At 55.2% G+C, this 18,481-nt stretch overlaps 1 protein-coding gene across 1 annotated transcript; it reads left to right on the top strand.

The window, feature by feature from the left end:
• The first annotated feature begins 287 nt into the window (after positions 1-287).
• Positions 288-17,930, top strand: TMPRSS13 (transmembrane serine protease 13). Its single transcript, XM_032427742.1, has 14 exons — positions 288-313; positions 1,086-1,101; positions 1,718-1,952; positions 2,978-3,082; positions 5,382-5,504; positions 6,459-6,588; positions 8,373-8,465; positions 9,465-9,508; positions 10,705-10,867; positions 11,705-11,877; positions 14,538-14,636; positions 16,785-16,927; positions 17,081-17,233; positions 17,904-17,930. Exons 1-14 carry the CDS (start codon positions 288-290, stop codon positions 17,928-17,930), a joined length of 1,530 nt encoding a protein of 509 aa, XP_032283633.1.
• Positions 17,931-18,481: the final 551 nt, after the last annotated feature.

The following is an 18,481-nucleotide window of genomic DNA, read 5'->3' as shown; positions in this document are numbered from 1 at the left end:
ACATCCGTTAAGTAACCCAGCAACTCCCTGGGATAATGGCTCCTGGTCCCGCCCGGTGGTAAGCTGAGCGTGGTCAGGCACTCGAGATTCCTCCTTGAATTCATTTTGCAGCTTCCAGAACAATGAGGAAGTGACCAAATCCATTACCTCTGACTCTTAGAAAAGGGAGTTTAAAACAATTACGACAAAACCAAACAAGAAACCCTTGCCTGGTGGGGATGATGGTGTTGACTTGGGCCGATGTTCTAACGAGGAGGACTTTTTCTTAACCGGTTGGCTTACTAATAATGTCCAATGTCAAGCACACTGGCAGGTGAGGGATGGAAACAGGTGCCAGGGGCCAGAGCCTGTCTCCCCTGCACAACCCTGTCAATGGTGCCCCCAGCGCGGGGTCCCCAGCACAGGTGCGACGCCCTCACCATCCCTCCTGGGGGGCCAGTCAGCTCCCAGCAGGAATGATGATGATGGTCAGATGTGGCCCCTGGGCCAGATCCATTCCCAGCTCCCCCTGCGGCCTCTGGGGTTTCTGGAGGGGGCTGAAGAGGTGGGGATGGTATAAGGGGCCAGAGGGAGGTGACAGGGACTGGGGGCCCCACCAGGCTTCCTTTCCGCCCTGACTGCCCTCCGGCTCTCTCTTAGATTTAGAGCACCCCAAAGGCTCACTTTCCAGGAAGGAACAGGACCAGCGCTCACTGACTGCCTAGTAAGACTGGATGATGCATTATCAACTGCGTCCCTCCTCAGAGAGGCAGCAAAACCTCATGGTTGAGCTGGCCTCCGAGCCCGGCTTTCTGGACTCATGCTCTGGCCCAGCCCCTCTCCAGCTCTGACAGTTTGATCACATTGCTTAGTCTCTCTGCTTCTGTTTCCCCGGTGCAAAATGGGAGCAATTCTGTCCTGAAGATTAAGTGAGTAAATACATATAAAGCTCTTAGAGCACGTGAGGTCCTCTATAACCATCCGTTAGAGTGCTAAATCTGGGCGAGCAAACCACTCCACCTGCAGCTGAGTCGGGTTAAGGATCTTGTCCAAGAGTGGTGGACTCCTACCCCTGCGTATACCTTCTTCTGATGTTGCCTCTCCAGTTGCCCTGATGCATGGGTGAGTGAACGCATGTGCGTGCGTGCGTGCAGGTGCATGGGTGAACGAGACAAGTCTGGTGTTACTGAGAATGGTGGGCTACAAGGCAGGTCAGGGCTTTTCTTAAGGAGTGCTATTCACACTTTTTGATGACAGCTTATAGTAAGAATGGGGTTTTATAAGTTTGATGCCCACAAGAGGAAAGGGCAGGGGTGTGGGGGGTGTAGAAGTGAAGAGGGCGGAAGGAGCAATCACTTTCCTCCCCAGGGACCACATCTCCTTGAGCCACCCTCAGAGGGAGGGTCCCTAGACACATGTAGCCCAAGCAAGGGCCCCCCAAGCTCCAGGCAGATGGCCCACTGCCCTCTGCCCACCTCTGCAGGTCCCTGTGATGGGGAGAGACTATAGGGAGGTGGGGGGTGCAGGCTCTTTGAACTTGTGCTCCATCCCGGGAAACTCTCTTCTCAGATGCTTCTCTGCTAGGAGTGGGGAGGTGGTGATGATGGTGATGGGGGGCAGTGTTTGCTCCCCACCTAGCTGCTTGCCCCAGAGCATGGATCTCCTGGCTCAGCAGACCTGATAGCTGGGTGGGTTCTCAGGGGAGCAGCCTGAAGGATGCCCTTCACTCTGCTTCCAGAATGCTTCCCCGGCAAGGACGTCTCCAGCCCGGGCGTCCCCAGCCCGGGCGTCCCCAGCCCGGGCGTCCCCGGCCCGGGCATCCCCTTCCAGGTCATCGTCTGCCCAGTCAGCCTCCATGACATCTTCTCCGACGAGAGTGTACCTTGTTAGAGCAACACCACTGGGGGCCGTGCCCATCCGGGCATCTCCTGCCAGGTCAGCGCCAGCCACCAGGGCCACTGGGGAGAGCCCAGGTAAGGGGGACACTGCAGGGAAGGCAAGAGGAACAGGGAAGGAGGCGATGCGCGGGGACGAAATCTCAGAGTTGGGATTCTCTTCTCTTCCTCTCCTCCTTGGATAGTGATGTGTGAGGAGCAGGGGGGATGGTCAGGGGCGGGCAGTGGGGGGCCTGGGGAGGTGGGGCAGAAAGAATCCATTACGTGCAAGCCCAAGACAGTGGAAAATGGGGGCCTTGGGGGGCAGGGAGAAGAAACCAGGACCAACAAAGCAGCTGTAACTTTGGAGGCTGTGCAGTGCGGGTCGTAGTGCAGATTTCGAGAGCAAGGACTCTGGTTAGAGCCCTTTCCATGGGTCTGCCGGGAGGCGAGGGTTGGCCTTGGAGCAGGGTCCTGACTGTGGGCGCATCTGTGGGCTGAGGAGGAAATGGAGAGATTCCGACCAGGCAGGCACTCTTGACCTCCATCCTTCCAACCCGACTTACCTGGATCAGTTGCTGGCAGTCAGAGCGAGCAGATGGGCCTTGGGGCTGGCCCTGCCCCTAATGAAACAGTGGGTCTGCCCATCCCAATGTTGCCCTCCTCTCGTGCTGGGCTTCAGAATGTCCCCACCGTCCCATATTTGGGGCCCCTCTCACAGTCTTGCCCTCTCAGGGGCTGGTGGGCCACTCTGGTGTGGCTTTTGGGACAAGACACACTTCATTTGACTCCCTGCTCTGCCGTTCGCTGGCCAAGTAACCTCGAGCAAGTTCTTTCACTTTTGTGAACCTCAGTTTCCCCATCTATCAAATGAGCACGATAGCGTCCAGCTCACACAGTTGCTGTGAGAATTCCACAAGAGAGCACTTGCCAATGTGCCTGGCTGGCCCGGAGGGGATGCTCCGCTAAAGGAAGCTGTGGGTATCAGGTGGGGTGCTGCCGCATTCTGGAGTGGAGAGGTCCCCATGGGGCCCTCCCAGGCCAGACTGGTTCCTTCCCCTCCTCCACTGCACTGGACCCCTCTCCAACAGCCTTACCCTCCCCTGCTGCTGCCCCGCTCCTAGGTATCAGCTTGCCCAAGTTCACCTGGCAGGAGGGCCAGAAGCGGCTGCCGCTCATCGGATGTGTCCTCCTCCTCATCGCCCTCGTGGTGTCGCTCATCATTCTCTGTGAGTTTAACGGAGGGAGCAGGGGCGGGCTCTGGTCATGGCCCATGGCCGGGCGGAGTGGGGTCTGCGGACGGGGGCGCGCCGCAGGGAGACGAGAGTGGGGGACACACACTCTTCTGGCTACAGCGCCCCCCACAGACACTCCCGCAAAAGGCCGTGGACCACCGTCCACAGGGGCCTCCAGGCCCCCTCCAGGCCCCTGGGTTAGGAGGACCCGGGCTCGGGCCTCATCCTTGCTACTTCCTGTGCATCTTGCTTGAGAGAGTTGGTTAACCTCTCTGGGCTCCGTTTCTGCATCTTCAGATGGGATTCAGTTCCTTCAGTGCACTTGACTTACCACGTGCCCCGTCAGCACTCATAAAGACTTCACGGGGTTATGAGCCGTAAGTGACATAATGGCACAGTGCCTGGCACAAAATCTATATACGCTAATTATTTAAAAAAAAAACCCCACATATAAACACGGATTAGGGAAAGTCTCTTGGGCATTTTTGGACAATGGGATAAAGTGTTCTGGGGTTTGGCATGGGCCCGGCACAGCAGGGAACCTTGGGGGGGCAGAAGGACAACCCTTGCCACCCTGTCCTCGGAAGAGAGTCCAGTCTCCTGAGGGACCTAGATGGCAATAATTAAGGCCAAATGTGACCGTCAGGAAGAGGTGACAGCTGTGTGGGCCGGGCTGGCAGAGAACAGGTCACGAAGGGTCAGGTGATGGCCTGGAGGATGGGACAGCATGTGGACAGGGCATCTGAGTGGGATGAGCAGCTGCAGGAAATGTTGGGGGCAGGGGGGCAGGGTCGGCATGGGGACAACGAAGGGACCCGCATAGCCAGCGAGGGAAAGAGTACTGGGGGGCCTGGGCTCTCTGTTTGGCTGGGCATGGCTGAGCTACATGGTAGACAGCTTTAAACGCCAGGCCGGGGGGTAAGGGTTCTGTTGAAGAGGTGGCACGGTGTGGGGAGGAGCCGGGTGGGTGACCGTGCGGAAAGCCGGGCTGGCCCGGGTTGCTCCAGGAAGAGGATAGAGCGGGAGGAGGTAGCGTGCTGGTTAAGGGCACGGCCCCCCGTAGCATCCTGGCTCTGCCGCTTGCCAGATGTGTGACCACACAAATTAACTTCCCCAGCCTCGGTGTCCCCACCTGCCTGACAAGGTGGGGGCATCGCTGTCACGATGCCTGCCACTTGGTGTCCATGTGGACCTCCAGCCAGGATGCGCTGCCCTGCTTCTCCTGCCCCTCCCGCACAGGGCACTGCTCCAGGGACCCCCTGGCAGTCATAGGAGAGCAGTCGGGAATGACCCATGGAGGGATGAGTTGGCATCCAAGGGTGGCCCCCCGGATAGAGCTAGACTCACAGTGTGGTTTCACCACATGTCCTGAAGCCTGCTGACCATCAGGGGGGCCCTCCAGCTGTGGCCCCGTGGGCACTGGTGTCTGGGTCTGGAAGGAGCAGGGTGACTGAGCGCGTGGTAGGGCTGGTGGGAGAAGCAGGGGGTCAGGCTGAGGATGAGGGGCAGGGTGAGGAGGTAGAACTCAGGTTTCTTGGGCACCCAAGGGAAGGTGTCTCTGGCAGGAGGGATGGGATCCCTAGTTTGAGAAGAGGTTAGTGTTCCAGATGCAGGGAGTCACGGGGCTGACTTACCCAGGTGGTTTGTAAAGCTTGGACATTTGGGAATCAGCCACCTAGATTTGCTCTTTGAGAGGAAAGACATCTAAAGGCATGAAGACAAGTAATGGGGCAGGAGCTGAGCAAAGGGGACATCCCTTGTGTAGGGGAGAGGGAGGAGGAGGAAAATCCAGGAGCTTCTGAGACCGAAAGAACAGCCTTTGAGAGGACAGCATGGGCAGTGCTTGAGCGTGTGGATGCTGGAGACAGAAATTTCTCTGCCATGACCCTCAGAGCACAGAGAAGAAGGGAGGCCAGAGGGGCTCCGAGAGAGGGGTCTCTGGGATTCTGGAGGAGGGCTTTCTCTGGTCGCCACTCTGGCCCATGTAGGGCACGGGAGCTCCCAAAGCTGTACCCACCTCCACACCTCCCTCCCTCATTGTCCCTCCCTCTCTTTCTCTCTCTCTGGGTGGCTGCTTGAGTCTGCCTGGTGCTGCCCTGCTTGCAGGAGCTTTCCGGAGCATTCCAGAGCATTCCTGAGCAGCCTTTCTCTCCATACAGATGGGGGAAGAGAGCCCCAGAGTCCAAGAGGGATTGCAGGTCGGTGTCTCAGAACCCCCAGGGCCTCGGGCTGCTCAGTGTCTTGTCTTCCTGGGGTTGGCAGTGACCCAGCTGTCTGCTTTGTTGTTTTCCAGTCTATTTCTGGCGGGGCCACACGGGGATCAAGTACAAGGAGCCGGTGGAGAGCTGCCCCCCCGATGCTGTGCGCTGTGATGGGACCGTGGACTGTAAGCTGAGGAGTGATGAGCTGGGCTGCGGTAAGGATGCTGAGCTGGGCATGGGTGCATGTCTGCCTGAATGTGTGCGTGTGTGTGCACACGTGTGTGCACGCGTGTGTGCGCATGCACTCTGGTGACTGCAAACTGCATATCAGCTCGAATGGGAGGCAATGCACAGAGAGTCGGAGGACCTGGGTTCTGGTCATAGTAGACCTGGGTCTGAAACCTGGCTTTGAGTGCTGTGTGACTCGGACAAGTCACTTACCTTCTCTGGGCTTCAGGTTCCTAATTTGTGAAATGAGTGAACTGGACAAGATCAGTGGTTCTCAGAATCTGACCACTCCCGAGTATCAGACAAAATAGAGCTACTCTGGCTGGAGGCAGGTGTGGGGTCCAGAGCCCTGTCCCCATGCCCCATGCTTCTAGGCCCCAGCAGGTGACCTCTGACTTGGCACCCCTACGGCTTCATAAAGGTCAGTTTGTAAAGAGCTAGCCTAGATGAGCACAAAGATCTCTCTGTGCTCTGACCCTCAGGGGTTTCTCGGTGCGTTGCCGATGTATAGCCCTGATGTAGGTGTCTGTGGGAGCATTTCCCCTGTGTGTTTGTGTGTGTCATTGCGCACGACCACATCACTCTCTGAGTGCACACGCAGTCAGATCACAGACCTTATTCCCCATGCCACTCTCTTGTTCGGGCATGTCGCTGCCCTCTTGGGGTGAAGGCTCCTGGCAGTGCTCCTCCCTTTTCCCAGCAATGGTCCCCCGTGGCATAGAGAGCTCTCTGCCCTGCCCCGGCCCCTGCCTTGGCTCGGCCTTTCCTGAGCATCCTGGGCTTCTGAGCCCTGGCTGGTGATCAGTACCTCCTGGCTGCTCCCAGACATTCCCCAGGCCTCAACGAGGAGCCTCAGGACAGGAGCATCTCAGAGCCTAACTCAGTACATTCCTCAACACCTGGGTGCTGAGAGCCCGCTCTGCCCTTTTCCTGCCTGGCAGTGAGGTTTGACTGGGACAAGTCTCTGCTTAAAGTCTACTCCGGATCCTCCCATCAGTGGCTTCCCATCTGCAGTGACAGCTGGAATGACTCCTACTCAGAGAAGACCTGTCAGCAGCTGGGTTTCCTGAGGTAAACCTCCCCCCATGGGTCCCAGCTTCAGGGACGTCCTGGGCTCTCGGCAAGGGCCCCTCAGGCTCACTGGGGGCAACTCATTAAAAAGACTCTTGAGGACCAGGGCTGAGGGCACTAGCTCGGGACGCTCTTGAGCTATTCAAAGGGACAGTGGCCCTGGGAGCCCAAGTCTGGGGGCAAGTTGTTCCCACGGGGCCAGAGTAGTGATCTGGAGATCTGCAGTAGGAGCATCAAAGTGGCCTTGTGGCCATGGTCACAGTTAACGATCACGGTGGTCCTGTGAAGGGGGTAGGCTTTGAGCAGATCTTATATTCTCCTCCCGGCCAGGAACTAGAGGCTCAGGCTCTGAGCTCCAGCAGCTGTGGCTTGAGCTGGAACTCATCCAAGGGGGAAGGAGATGGGCAGGTGTGGCCAGGTAAAGTCTTAAGAATCTTTGGCTCTAAAGATTTCACACCAAAGCAGATGCTGGGGGGTGGAGCTGGGAGTAGGGTTAGGACAGCCTTCCCGCTTGAAGGAGTCCCCCCTTCTTCCCTTTATCTCCAGGCCACATAGCCAACTCCATCTTCCCTCTTGGTCCGAGTTTTGGGGTTCACCAATGTGTGTGAGGTTGTGGGGAGAAGGGTTTAGGCGGTCACTGTGGACTCTCTGTCGAGGCAGCGCCTTGAAAACCAGGGCTCGGAGGCTAGGACTTAGAACCTGTCCTCTGCCCTCACCCCAGCCTCAGAATTCCAATCTGTAAGAGGGGAGTCGGGGGATCTGGCTGGAAGAAGACAGACGTCTTCAATTGTTGAGTTGTATGACCTTATGCAAATCTGAACTTCCCTTGGGCTTCAGTAGATAGTGTCATTTATTCCAAGCACGTAATTGAGGTTTGATACGTGCCGGCGACCATGGGCACCCTGACAAGATCCCCCTGCCCTTCAAGAACCTCTGGTATGGTGTGGGGGAGAGAGGCTTAAACCAACAACCACAGCATAATGCTATGTGTAAGGATAAGGACCTGTGCAAAGCACTATGGGTACGCAACAGAGAGGGTGCCTGACTGCACCTGGCGGAGAGCAGGGAACAGAGAAGCCCCCAGGGAGGGGAACAGCATGTGCAAAATGCACACTCTCATGCAAGGGTGCACCATGTTCTAGAAACGCACAGAAGTGCCACGCAGATAGTGGTCCACGGATCAGCCACATCAGAATCCCCTGGGGGTGCTTGTTAAAATGCACCCCCAAATAGGAATCTCTGGATTAGGATTGAAAACCTGCTTAACAAATGCCCCAAGGTGATTCTTATGTACACTGTGGTCTGAGGTCCAGTAAGCGAGTACAAGGTTCTCAGACTTTCATGTGCAAAGCCATAACGTGGGGAATCTTTAAAATGCAGAGTCTGGCTCAGCAGGTTTGGGGGGCTGCTACTGCTGGCCCATGGATCGCAGCTTGGCTGGAAAAGGGCCCGGCTAGTGTTTCCTGAACTTGCTTGTGTATCAGAATCACCCGGAGAGCCTGCTAAAACATCGAACCGGACGGAGTTCCCGATTCAGGAGATCTAGGGTTAAGAGGACCCAAGAATTTGCATTTCTAACAAATCCCCAGGGGGTGCTAATGCTGCTGTGTCCTGGGCCAGTGCACAGGGCTAGTGGGGACAGTGGTGGAATACGCGGGTGGGGGCTGGGGGTACTGGGCCTTAACCGCCTCTGTCCTCTGCCAGCAAGATTCTAATGGCAGCTGGGGCACCGGGAAGGGGGGCAGCCTGTCTCAAGGGGGCTCATCCTTCTTTCCCTCCCTTAGCTCTTACCGGACGACCGAGGTGGCCCGTAGGGATCTTGCCAGCAGCTTCTCAATCTCCAAATACGACTCCACCCTCCAGGAAAGCCTCTACAGGTGTGGTGGTGTGGACCAGGCTGTCTGCCTGCGAGCAGGGAGATGGTGGGGTGCTTTGAGTCAGGGAGTCCCTCTCCTTTGGCCATTTTGGGACCCAGCCTCCAGGAGGAGTCCATCGTGAATGTCCCGAGCATCCCAGAAACAGTCCTCATTTGCCACCCGTCTCCTGACTTGCAAGTTCTTATTGAAGCGTGGTGCAGAGAGAACCTCAAGGTCAGGGGTGGCCCAAGCATTCATCTGGTGGTCAGGGACCATGAATAGACCTTGGGGCCACCCGTCCGCCAGGTGTTTGGACTGGGAGCTGCTGCAGGGAGTGGGTTTGGGGTGGGGAGGGAGAAACATCACTGGGGTCAGTCGGGGGAGGGGAAGCAGCTGCAGGAGGAGGGCCAGGTGCATGTGGTCAGGGATAGGGAGGCCTGGCTGGGAGGCCCTGGGCCACACCATCTGTCATCTCTGCACTGCAGCCTCGCCCTTGTCCCAGTCCCACTCGGGGAGGTTGAGGGGTGCTCCACCAGCTAGCGGTGTTTACCTTGGGGAGGGAAAGGAGAAGCCGGGCTCCCAGAGAAAAAGGGATGGGGAGGGGAGGGAAGAGAAGCGAACGAGCTCTAGCCTGGATGCCTGCTTTGTGCTAGGTGTTGTGCAAGATGCATTGCCCGTGGAGCATTGAGGAACTGGCCCAGGAGGGTCAGGCCACCTGTTCAGCTTTGGAAAGATGCTGGGACAATGAAGTCATGAGTTCAAAGGACATGGATCTACCCAATGTGTGCAATCTACCATAAGAAAACTGGGGCGTGGGGACAAGAGTGGCGATGGTTTGCACTGAGCCATCTCCATTCCTGGAGAAAGCACTAGAAGGGTCTCTCTCTCTGGGAGGGAGATCAGAATCTCTATCATATGCAAAGGAAATGGGACAGGAAGTTGGAATGAGTCAATCATGGAAGGCTTTCTGGAGGAGGTATCTAATGTGCCCTTTCCCATCTTCTGTGTCCCTTCGTGCAGGTCTGAATGCCCTTCCCGGCGGTATATTTCTCTCCAGTGTTCCCGTAAGAAGATGCTCTTCCTCCTGGACTGTGGCCTCTGTGGGGTGGGAGTGAGGAAACAGAGGCGTGGGACCCCTCTGGGGGAGATGGCCAGCCCTGGGGGTCCCACAGGAAGATGGTCTTAACCAGCAGGCCTGCTTCGGGGCTGGGGTCCCTGTAAGGCACGGGGACAGTCTCAGGGTAGCACTTTCCCTTCTCCGGACTCTGCTCAGCCCAGCAACCTTGTTCATATGGCGGAAGCCATTCAAATCTCATGGATTCTGGGTGTGGGGAGGACTGGGAGGGCTAGTCTGGATCAGCGGAAAGCTCCCATACCAACAGATGCGGAACTAGATCCAGGGCCAACATTTACTGAGTACATTTGACTCTTACTGACTCTTGATAAACAATTGCATTTGGTTCTCATGTGGCAGGTGCCTTTACTGTCCACTAACTGATAAGAGACTGAAATGTTTGCCTTGCTTAGGGATAGATTGCTGGTAGGTGAGGAGCTGGTATCTGACCTTGGGTCTGACCCCAAAGCCCAAGCTGTTAACCAGCCTACAAGTGCTGTGTTCTCAGGAATGACCAGGTGGGGGTGCTCCCCTGAGTGGGTGGGCACGGGGCTATGGACAGAGTGCCCACCCCTCAGACCACCCCTGGTTCTTCCCTTTTTCCCCCTTCAAAGACAAAAAGGACACATGTCCAAACAAACTCCAAGGACTGCCCTCCTTGTCCACAATTTTGGGGGGATGACTCCAGACATGCTTGGAAATGTTCCCTTGGGGGTACATACAGGGTCCCCAGTAGCACTAAATGACCCACTGGGGAACCATATGGGCACGGACCCACCTGCACAGCATGGCAGCCCTGGGATTCACCATCATGACCTCGATGCTTGGCACAGTGCCCCCAACTTCAGGCACTTTAGTGAGCATTTGTCAAAGTTCAGGAAAGAATGAATGAGTGGGAGGAAAGAGGAACTTGCCAGGGATGAAACTTCCCACTGGGTGATCCCAGAAATCCAACTCACCACATGGGAGCTCTGCTTGGGCAGGAAACAGCCGGGCCATGTCAGATTAAGTGAGCAAAGCTGTGTCCACGGGCGGGTGGGTGCCCCTAGGACGGGGCTGCCCGAGGCTGCCCCGCTGCGCCCAGGGAGCATGGGAGTGGCTCGGAGGGCAGCCGAGGTCACGGTTCATCTGTCTGCTTGTCCCCAGACTGTGGACTGAGGGCCATGACAGGGCGGATCGTGGGAGGGGCGCTGGCCCCGGAGAGCAAGTGGCCTTGGCAAGTCAGCCTGCACTACGGCACCACTCACATTTGCGGGGGCACGCTGATCGACGCCCAGTGGGTGCTCACCGCCGCCCACTGCTTCTTCGTGTAAGTGCCCGAGGGGCGGGTGACGCCATGCCGCCCAGGCCCCGGGGGAGCACCGGGGAGGGCTGATGGCAGACTGACTTGTCTCTGCGGAGGAGGGCTCTGGTTGTGAGCCCAGGCCCCCAGGGTCAGGGCCATGATCTGCAGTTGCTGTTTGGTCCTGGGACTGTGCACTGGGGCTACTTGTTCTGAGCGCGGCCCAGAATGAGAAAACAACCTGGATGACCCGGGGGGAGAGTGAGGCAGGCAGGAAAAAAAGGGCTTGGGAGCCTGTCCCTGAAGTAGAGGCTTTGGGCTTGTTGCCACTTCCTGAAACACGAACTTCCAGGAGAGGAGCCTGAGGAATCAGGAATGCTGTCCCGGGAATAGGGAATTGAGGGATGGGGATCGCAGGGAGGGCGGTGCCATCAGCCTGTCCCTTTAGCTGGGGGGCAGGAAAGGGCTCTGAGGACAAGGCCTCAGGGGCACTGGCTTCCCCAGGAGTGAGGGAGTCTTTGGCAGATGACTTTGTCCTGTCTACAGCTCCATTTCTGCTGAGGATAATACTTCTGAGCTGTGTCCTGTCCACCCTATAGGAAGCTTGGTGGTGCGCGGAGGAGACAGTGGGGGGTAAATGCTCAGAGATTGTGCCCATCACTCTTCTTTATTGTTGTGAGGGGCTGGGTGGCCAGTTTAGGATGGGCTTTTGGAGAAAAGGGGTTGTTTTGGAGCCCTGGGCTAAGGAGGAGGGCTCCCTTCCGAGCTCATTTGGTCCATCCCGTTGCCTGTAAGCTGGTGCTGCGGCTGCCAGGGGGCTCGCCAGATGTGGAGACAGACCATGCTCCCTTGTGGCTCTTGCAGGACCCAGGAGAAGATTCTGGAGGGCTGGAAGGTCTACGCAGGCACCAGCAACCTGCTCCAGCTGCCTGAGGCAGCCTCCGTCTCCCAGATCATCATCAATGGCAACTACACGGATGAGGAGGACGACTATGACATTGCTCTCATGCGGCTCTCCAAGCCCTTGACCCTGTCTGGTGAGTCACAGCCACGCCGGCTCTTCCAGGTAGCCCTCAGGGCCCAGCCTTGCCGTGTCCATAGACCCCTCTTGGGGTCCCAGAGCCTCAGCATGGTGGAAGCCAAAGGCTCTTGGGGATCATTTAATGGAACTCTTCTACTTTACCATTGGGGAAACTGAGGCCCAGAGGCTGGAAATAAGGTTGTCCCAAGTGACACATCTTACACTGCAAGTTGGTGACAGAGATAAGGCTTGGATACTGGTCTTAACCAATATAAATAGATCGAATTGTGTCACTCATATTTATTGAGCACCTAACAGGGGCTGGGCACTGTGGTAGGCATTTTACCACTGCGGTATCATTGACTCATTGACTCTTCCCGACCAATCCTGTAGAGCAGGTACTATTATTAGCTTCATTTTACATTTGAGGAGATGGAGCCTCAGGGAGAGAAAATTACCCAAGGCCACGGAGTACTAAGCGGCAGCTCCAGGATGGGATCCAGGTGGGTCTGCCTCCGGAGCAATGCTGTTCTTGCTGGGCTCTCTGCTGGCAAATCGGGATCACTGCAGTTGGAAACACAAAACGAGCGCACTTTCAGAGTTCAGACAGTGAATTGCCACGAGTTTTGGCCACAGGGCAGAAATGTTAGGGGAGCTGTTCGGAGATCAAAGAGGGTTTCATCCATTAATTCACTCACTCATGTGTGCACTTACCAAATACTGTGTGTCTGCTGCTATGCAGCGCGCTCTGCAGTTGCAGTTGCAAATAGAACAAACTGGGTGACGCGCAGTCAGTAGAGGTCAGTGACTTGAGGGTGGGGACAGCTGGGGGAGCTGAGGTGGCACAAATGGGGCTTCTCTGAAGAAGGATCGCTAAGGTGGACTGGGCTTTCTGGAAGCCTTGGAGGGCTCTCTGGTTAGTCCAGACTTTCTCGTGCTCTGAGCCTGCGAGCTGGTCTTTCCTGGCACATTAATTACAGAGGCGGTGTCGGTCCTGAGTCAGACACTAGGTCGTCATTGTGGGGTGAGGAGGAGGAACCGGCTGCTGAGCTCGGTTGGGCGGGGCTGGCCCAGGGCCACGCCCATCAAAGGCCACGCCCACCCAGGGCCAGCCTCCCCGCTACTCCTCCTCCGCTCTAGCCTACCAGCCTATTTTGAGGAGCCACGGGACTTGCAAGGCGAGGGGCGGTCCTCTGCCCATGCGCTGCCCCTCATGCCCAGCTAAGAGGGGGCAGTCTGCAGGACCAGGATAGGCCTTTCCAACCTTGCCAAACCCAAACTCCATTTGGCTAACCATCCAGATGTCCCGCCACCCCAACCCCACTTAATGTTATTTGGAATTCCCAATCAAATTAAGTAATCTGTAAAACCGAATGAAAGCTATTATAACATTGCATATGCTTTTCAGACTATGGCAGTCCCTCTCCAGACTCTTGATAGGCCCCTGGGCAGGAAGCACACCTCTAGTCTGAGAATCACAGCTTAGATTTATATAGTCCTATGGTCAGACCATGTGCCCTGATTTTTGGTTTAGAAATCAGGGTAGATTTTCTTAAACTCCTTGGTGGACTGAGCACTTTCAAGTCATAGTACTATCTGAGAAAACTTGTGAAAACTCACTGATAAATTTAATTCCCCCACAAAAACGAGTGGAGGATAGAACCGTGTTATATTTTTTTTAAGACCCTACCTCTTAAAAATGAGCATATTTTAAGAAATTATGTTTTGCATTTTTTGGTTAATAATTGATGCCATTCCTTCATTTCTTTTTTGTTTGTTTACTCTCTAGCAGACAAATGTGTTAGACCCCGATACTTAGAGCCCAACTTACAGGAGAAGAATCTAGCATTCATTCCCTCTCCCACACCCCCTTCCTCTGTGTCACTCCTTCCTTTCTTCCTTTCTATGTTTGTTGAGCACTTTGTACGTGTCAGGCACTGTTCTAGGTGCAGGAAGCTGCGGTGAGCATAACAAACAATTGAGAACACTGCAAACATTCTATCAGCTGATATTTTCATTTTGCAAAGTGGAGTTTGGTGGTCCCTGCCCTAGTAAAGATCTCAGTCCTCAGAGGGAGCTGTGACATGATGTACAACAGCACCTTCTAAATGTTTCTGAGCATGGGGGCAAGGGAGCAGTGGTTTTGTGGTCCGTGCCTCTAGGGATGTGCTCTTCCCACTTGGGGAGGTTGTCTGACCTGGAGGGAGTCCCTTAGTTCCTGACCCACGTGTGGGTGCTCTCCCCAAACCAGGCTGGACACATCGCTGAGATGCCATGGTGCTAATGCCTGGGACTTAGTCTGCTGTTCCTCCTTCCTCTGATGGACGGGCATGGAGGAGGCTCAGCCGGGAAGGCCGCTCTTAGAAGGGAGAGACTTATGGCCACGTGGGATCGGCGTGGCACAGGGGGTTTCCAAGGCATATGCTTCTGCCCACATAGCACCCACTGAGATCAGGATGCTTGAGGGAACTCCAGCAGCAACCTGAAGGCCAGAGGGTCAAGATAAAGTGACTGAGTTTCTTGCCTGGTCAGTTCAAGGCCCTGGAAGATTCAGAACCACGCTGGGGGCAAGGAGGGAGGGTCCTAGGACATGGGCACCCCTGTCCCTCCACAGTACCACCCCAGCTGAGACCTCCAGCCTTGTCCCTGCTCTGATGTCTCGATGTCTTGTTGTAGCTCACATCCACCCTGCCTGCCTCCCTATGCACGGACAGACCTTCAGCCTCAATGAGACCTGCTGGATCACAGGTTTTGGCAAGACCAAGGAGACTGACGGTGAGAGGCGGAGATGCTGGGCTGTGTCTGTGTGTCTGCACAGAGTGTGTGGGGGTGATATGTCAGGGTGTATAGAGGAGGGCCTGTCTAGATGAGGGTTTGGGCATAGAGATTCATGGGCCTGAATGTGGATGTGTGTGTTCACCTCACCCCCACACACAGCAGACCAGTTTATAATACATCTCGGAGCACCTGTTAGAAACGTTTGATCTCCCGAATTCCACCCTTGACCCATTCTCCCCATTTTACAAATGAGGAAACTGAAGACCTTTGGGGCTCTGTCACTTGCCCAGGGTCACCCTGGTAGTTTCTGATAGACAGAACTAAGTCTAGAGTAGTCTAGAATAATCTAGAACCTGCCAGGCCATCCTGCCATGATGCTCTCCGCATCATACTACACCACTTGCTCACAGAGAGCCTCGGTTGTTTCTTAAACTTTGGACTAACTCTTCCATGGAGAAAGTCCCCATTAAATTGAAGTAAAATAAATAAATAAATAAATTGAAGTCATTCTGAATTTTTTTAAAAAGTGAAAACAAAATGGAAAAAAAATTTTATTTTTGTTTTTGTTTTCAGTATATGCAGCTTTAGTCAATTAAAAGAAAACGTCCCAAATGTGCAAGTGAAAAAAATACCACCTGTTCACACAGGCTTAACTAATAATCAGCTACTTTCACATATAGCTGGATAAGTTCAGAAAATCTATCCTGTAAGAATATACAAAATGTGTTTATATGCAGGTCTGACCTTAGAGCCTGTACGTTTATGTCCTCAGAACCCTTAGGTACCACCTCCTGGTGAAGATACCAACCCTTCATTCACACATCTTTACAAAAAAGAAAGACTATTTGACGACAAATAGACTATTTGACTATTGACAACACTATGCATCCTGTATTCAGACCATGTAGGCTCCACTTAGTTGGTTAAGATCCTTCCATCAATGCAGACCACACCAGGTGCCTGTGTCCCCCTAAATGCAGACCACACCAGGTGCCTGTGTCCCCCTAAATGAAGACCACACCAGGTGCCTGTGTCCCCCAAACAGCTTCGCACAGAGTGCTCCAAAGTAAAATCCTGTAAACCAACCCGAGATGAACGTGCGTATATACACTTGAGTATATGTCAAAGCAGTTGGTCTCCAGCCAAGACCACCCGGAGACCCCCTGTAGCTGGACACGTTGGGCTCATTGCTCACTGCACAGAGGGGAACATATACCATGGAGAACCATGGAAGTCTTAATAACAGAGTGCTAGAAAGGACTTATAGGATCTGGAGAATTTGGGGAGGTGGGGGGTTCAAAGAAGTGGAGCATTTCTTTAGACTGGATGCTTTCAGGAAGCAGGGATAATTCTATGATTGGACATCCTAATAATCTCATCTAGGAGTTAAGATTAAGCTGAGTCTAAAGCTATAATTGGTGAAGAGGCAGTAGCCACTCCTATTGGCTGGGAGAGGGGACGGTTGATATTTTTGTGGTTTGTAACCTACCTTGTTTTCATTTATGCTTAAACAAGATTACGAAGTGGTCTTCTTTTGCCTTGCTTCATCTGTAGCTGAGTGGTCTTTGCTGATGTTGGTTCTGTGGGGTGGTTTATGTTTGGCCCCAGAGCACTTGGCTGGCCTCACGGTTAGCCTCTGGCCAGTTACGGGGTTTCGGGGCCTCCTTTCCCTTGCTCAGCGCAATGGATGGTGACTGGCCTGGGAGCAGCCTTGTTCTGGTCTCGACTCCATAACTGACTGGCCGTGTGACTGTGGGCAAGTCACGCCTTTGGCCATAAGTTCCTCCAACTGTAAATGGATTAATTACACCTCGTTAGGACACATAGTTACTGAAAACAAATGAAATGATGTATTTGATGGTGCTCTGAATACAGAAAAGATTGTGCAAGATGAAGGCAGCCCAATAGGCTTGTGAGTTTGTCTGTGTACATGCCTGTCTCTATGTTACGTGTAGGGGGTTGTGTGTGGTGCGAGGGTGTGTGTGCCCCTATGTTCTGGGTGGCCAGCCACGGGAAGGGTACCCTCCACTCCCAGGAAGCTGTGAGTCTGAGTCCTGGGGTGAGCAGCTAGAAGGTTGTGAAGGTATCCAGATCTGGTCTCACTCCTTTCCCATCTTCTCTTTCCTCCACTCGACTTCTCTCAAGAAAAGACATCCCCCTTCCTCCGGGAGGTACAGGTCAGCCTCATCGACTTTAAGAAATGCAATGACTTCTTGGTCTACGACAGTTACCTTACCCCAAGGATGATGTGTGCCGGGGACCTTCGGGGAGGCAGAGATTCCTGCCAGGTGAGGCTGCTTCTGGGTGGGGCTCAGGTCCTGGGAGCCAGGGGCTGTGGGGGAAGCCTGGGGTGGTGGGTTTTGAGTGAGAAGCAGGTGCCAGCCATTTCCTGCTCAAGGACCACCTCTCCCACCGTGCTGAGATGTGTGCTCCCCCCACAGGGAGACAGCGGGGGGCCCCTGGTCTGTGAGCAGAACAGCCGCTGGTACCTGGCAGGAGTCACCAGCTGGGGCACTGGCTGTGGCCAGAGAAACAAGCCCGGTGTGTACACCAAAGTGACCGAAGTCCTCCCCTGGATTTATAGCAAGATGGAGGTGAGAGCCCGCACGGGCCACTGCACGGGGCAGACTGGGTACTCCCAAGGTGGGGTGCCTGGTAGAGGTCCCAGACTTTCCCTGGGGTCTTAGCAGAGGTCCCCTCACCCCTCATGTTTGGGGGTGTTCAGAAAGTGCGGAAGACCAGGACAGGACAGGAATCGAATGTTGGGCCAACCCCAGCCTGTGTTTCTCGCCTTCCGTTTCCTTCCTCTGAAGGGTTGGAAAGGGGTGGCCCCAGGCTGGGCCCCAGTAGCATGTCCTCTCCCCAGGGATGGCTAAGGTGTGAGTTCACACAGCCCACTGGAGCGGCGTGGGCAGGAGGCCTCTCTCCTTGGCAGGAAGTTAGTCTCATGGGGATCTGGGGTGCGGGGCTTCACTCCCACCTCTGCCGACCCAGCGCAGCCCTACCTTCCCTGCACCTGCCATCTTAGCTGTAAAGCAGGAACGCTATGCTCCCCTTCCCCCCTCTGCCCGAGCGAGGGCGGAGCAGTGCAGAGAGCTCGGGTGCTTGCTCCAGAAATCCAGCCTAGTGGTCTCTCTGCTTCCTAGGCTCCTCCTTACTGAGCGCCCAGGGACAGCTGGACTGAATTTCAGGCTCTGAACCCCCACCTTTGACATCTGTATTCCTGACCCAGCCTCACCCTGTTCTCCCTGTTCTCGTCCTCAGAGGGAGGTGCGCTTCCGGAAATCCTAAGCAGCTGGCCTGTCCCACCTCACGGCACTGGCCAAAGTGTCCGGGCCATCTGCAGTGTCACCTGGGCTAAAGGCCACCAGTCACCTCCGTTACTCCCACCTCCGCTGTCTGTTGCCTCTGAATGCGCATGCATGTGTGCATGCATGTGTGTGTGCGCGCGTGCGTGCACCCGTGGTATGCACGCGTGTGCACGTGCGTGTGTGTGTGTGTGCACGTGTGCACGCTTGGTATGCACGTGTGTGTGTGTGTGTTGTTGCTGTCCCAAGGTCTTCAGAAACCAGGAGAGTGGTCAGCTCTTCCCAAACCCCAGGCTGGAAAGCACCTGGAGTTAACAGTGTGGGCACCGTGGAGGTCCCTGCAGGGGTGTCCATGACGGATGGAGGAAGTGAAGCCCAAACAGGGCCCAGAGAAGGGCCTGGAAGTTCACATCAGGAATCCTTCCTCCTCTGACTCTGACTCGGAGACTAGCCCAGATTGTGTGGCCACCAGCAGCCCAGGTAACACCCAGGTGGTGGAGGGCCTGGGCTGGCCCTAGCAGGAAGATGCTCCCC

The sequence above is a fragment of the Phoca vitulina genome, unplaced genomic scaffold (assembly GCF_004348235.1).
Source record: "Phoca vitulina isolate PV1807 unplaced genomic scaffold, GSC_HSeal_1.0 scaffold38, whole genome shotgun sequence".
Lineage (NCBI taxonomy): Eukaryota > Metazoa > Chordata > Mammalia > Carnivora > Phocidae > Phoca > Phoca vitulina.
Note: the sequence above shows the minus strand (reverse complement) of the source record. Positions and strands in the feature narration are given on the sequence as shown.

Excerpts from the sequence above, each read along its gene's own strand:
- TMPRSS13 (XM_032427742.1), top strand. The coding sequence starts at position 288 with ATGTCCAATGTCAAGCACACTGGCAG. Across the intron at positions 3,083-5,381 it reads GGTGTCGCTCATCATTCTCT|TCTATTTCTGGCGGGGCCAC; the intron begins GTGAGTTTAACG and ends GTTGTTTTCCAG. Across the intron at positions 17,234-17,903 it reads GGATTTATAGCAAGATGGAG|AGGGAGGTGCGCTTCCGGAA; the intron begins GTGAGAGCCCGC and ends TCTCGTCCTCAG.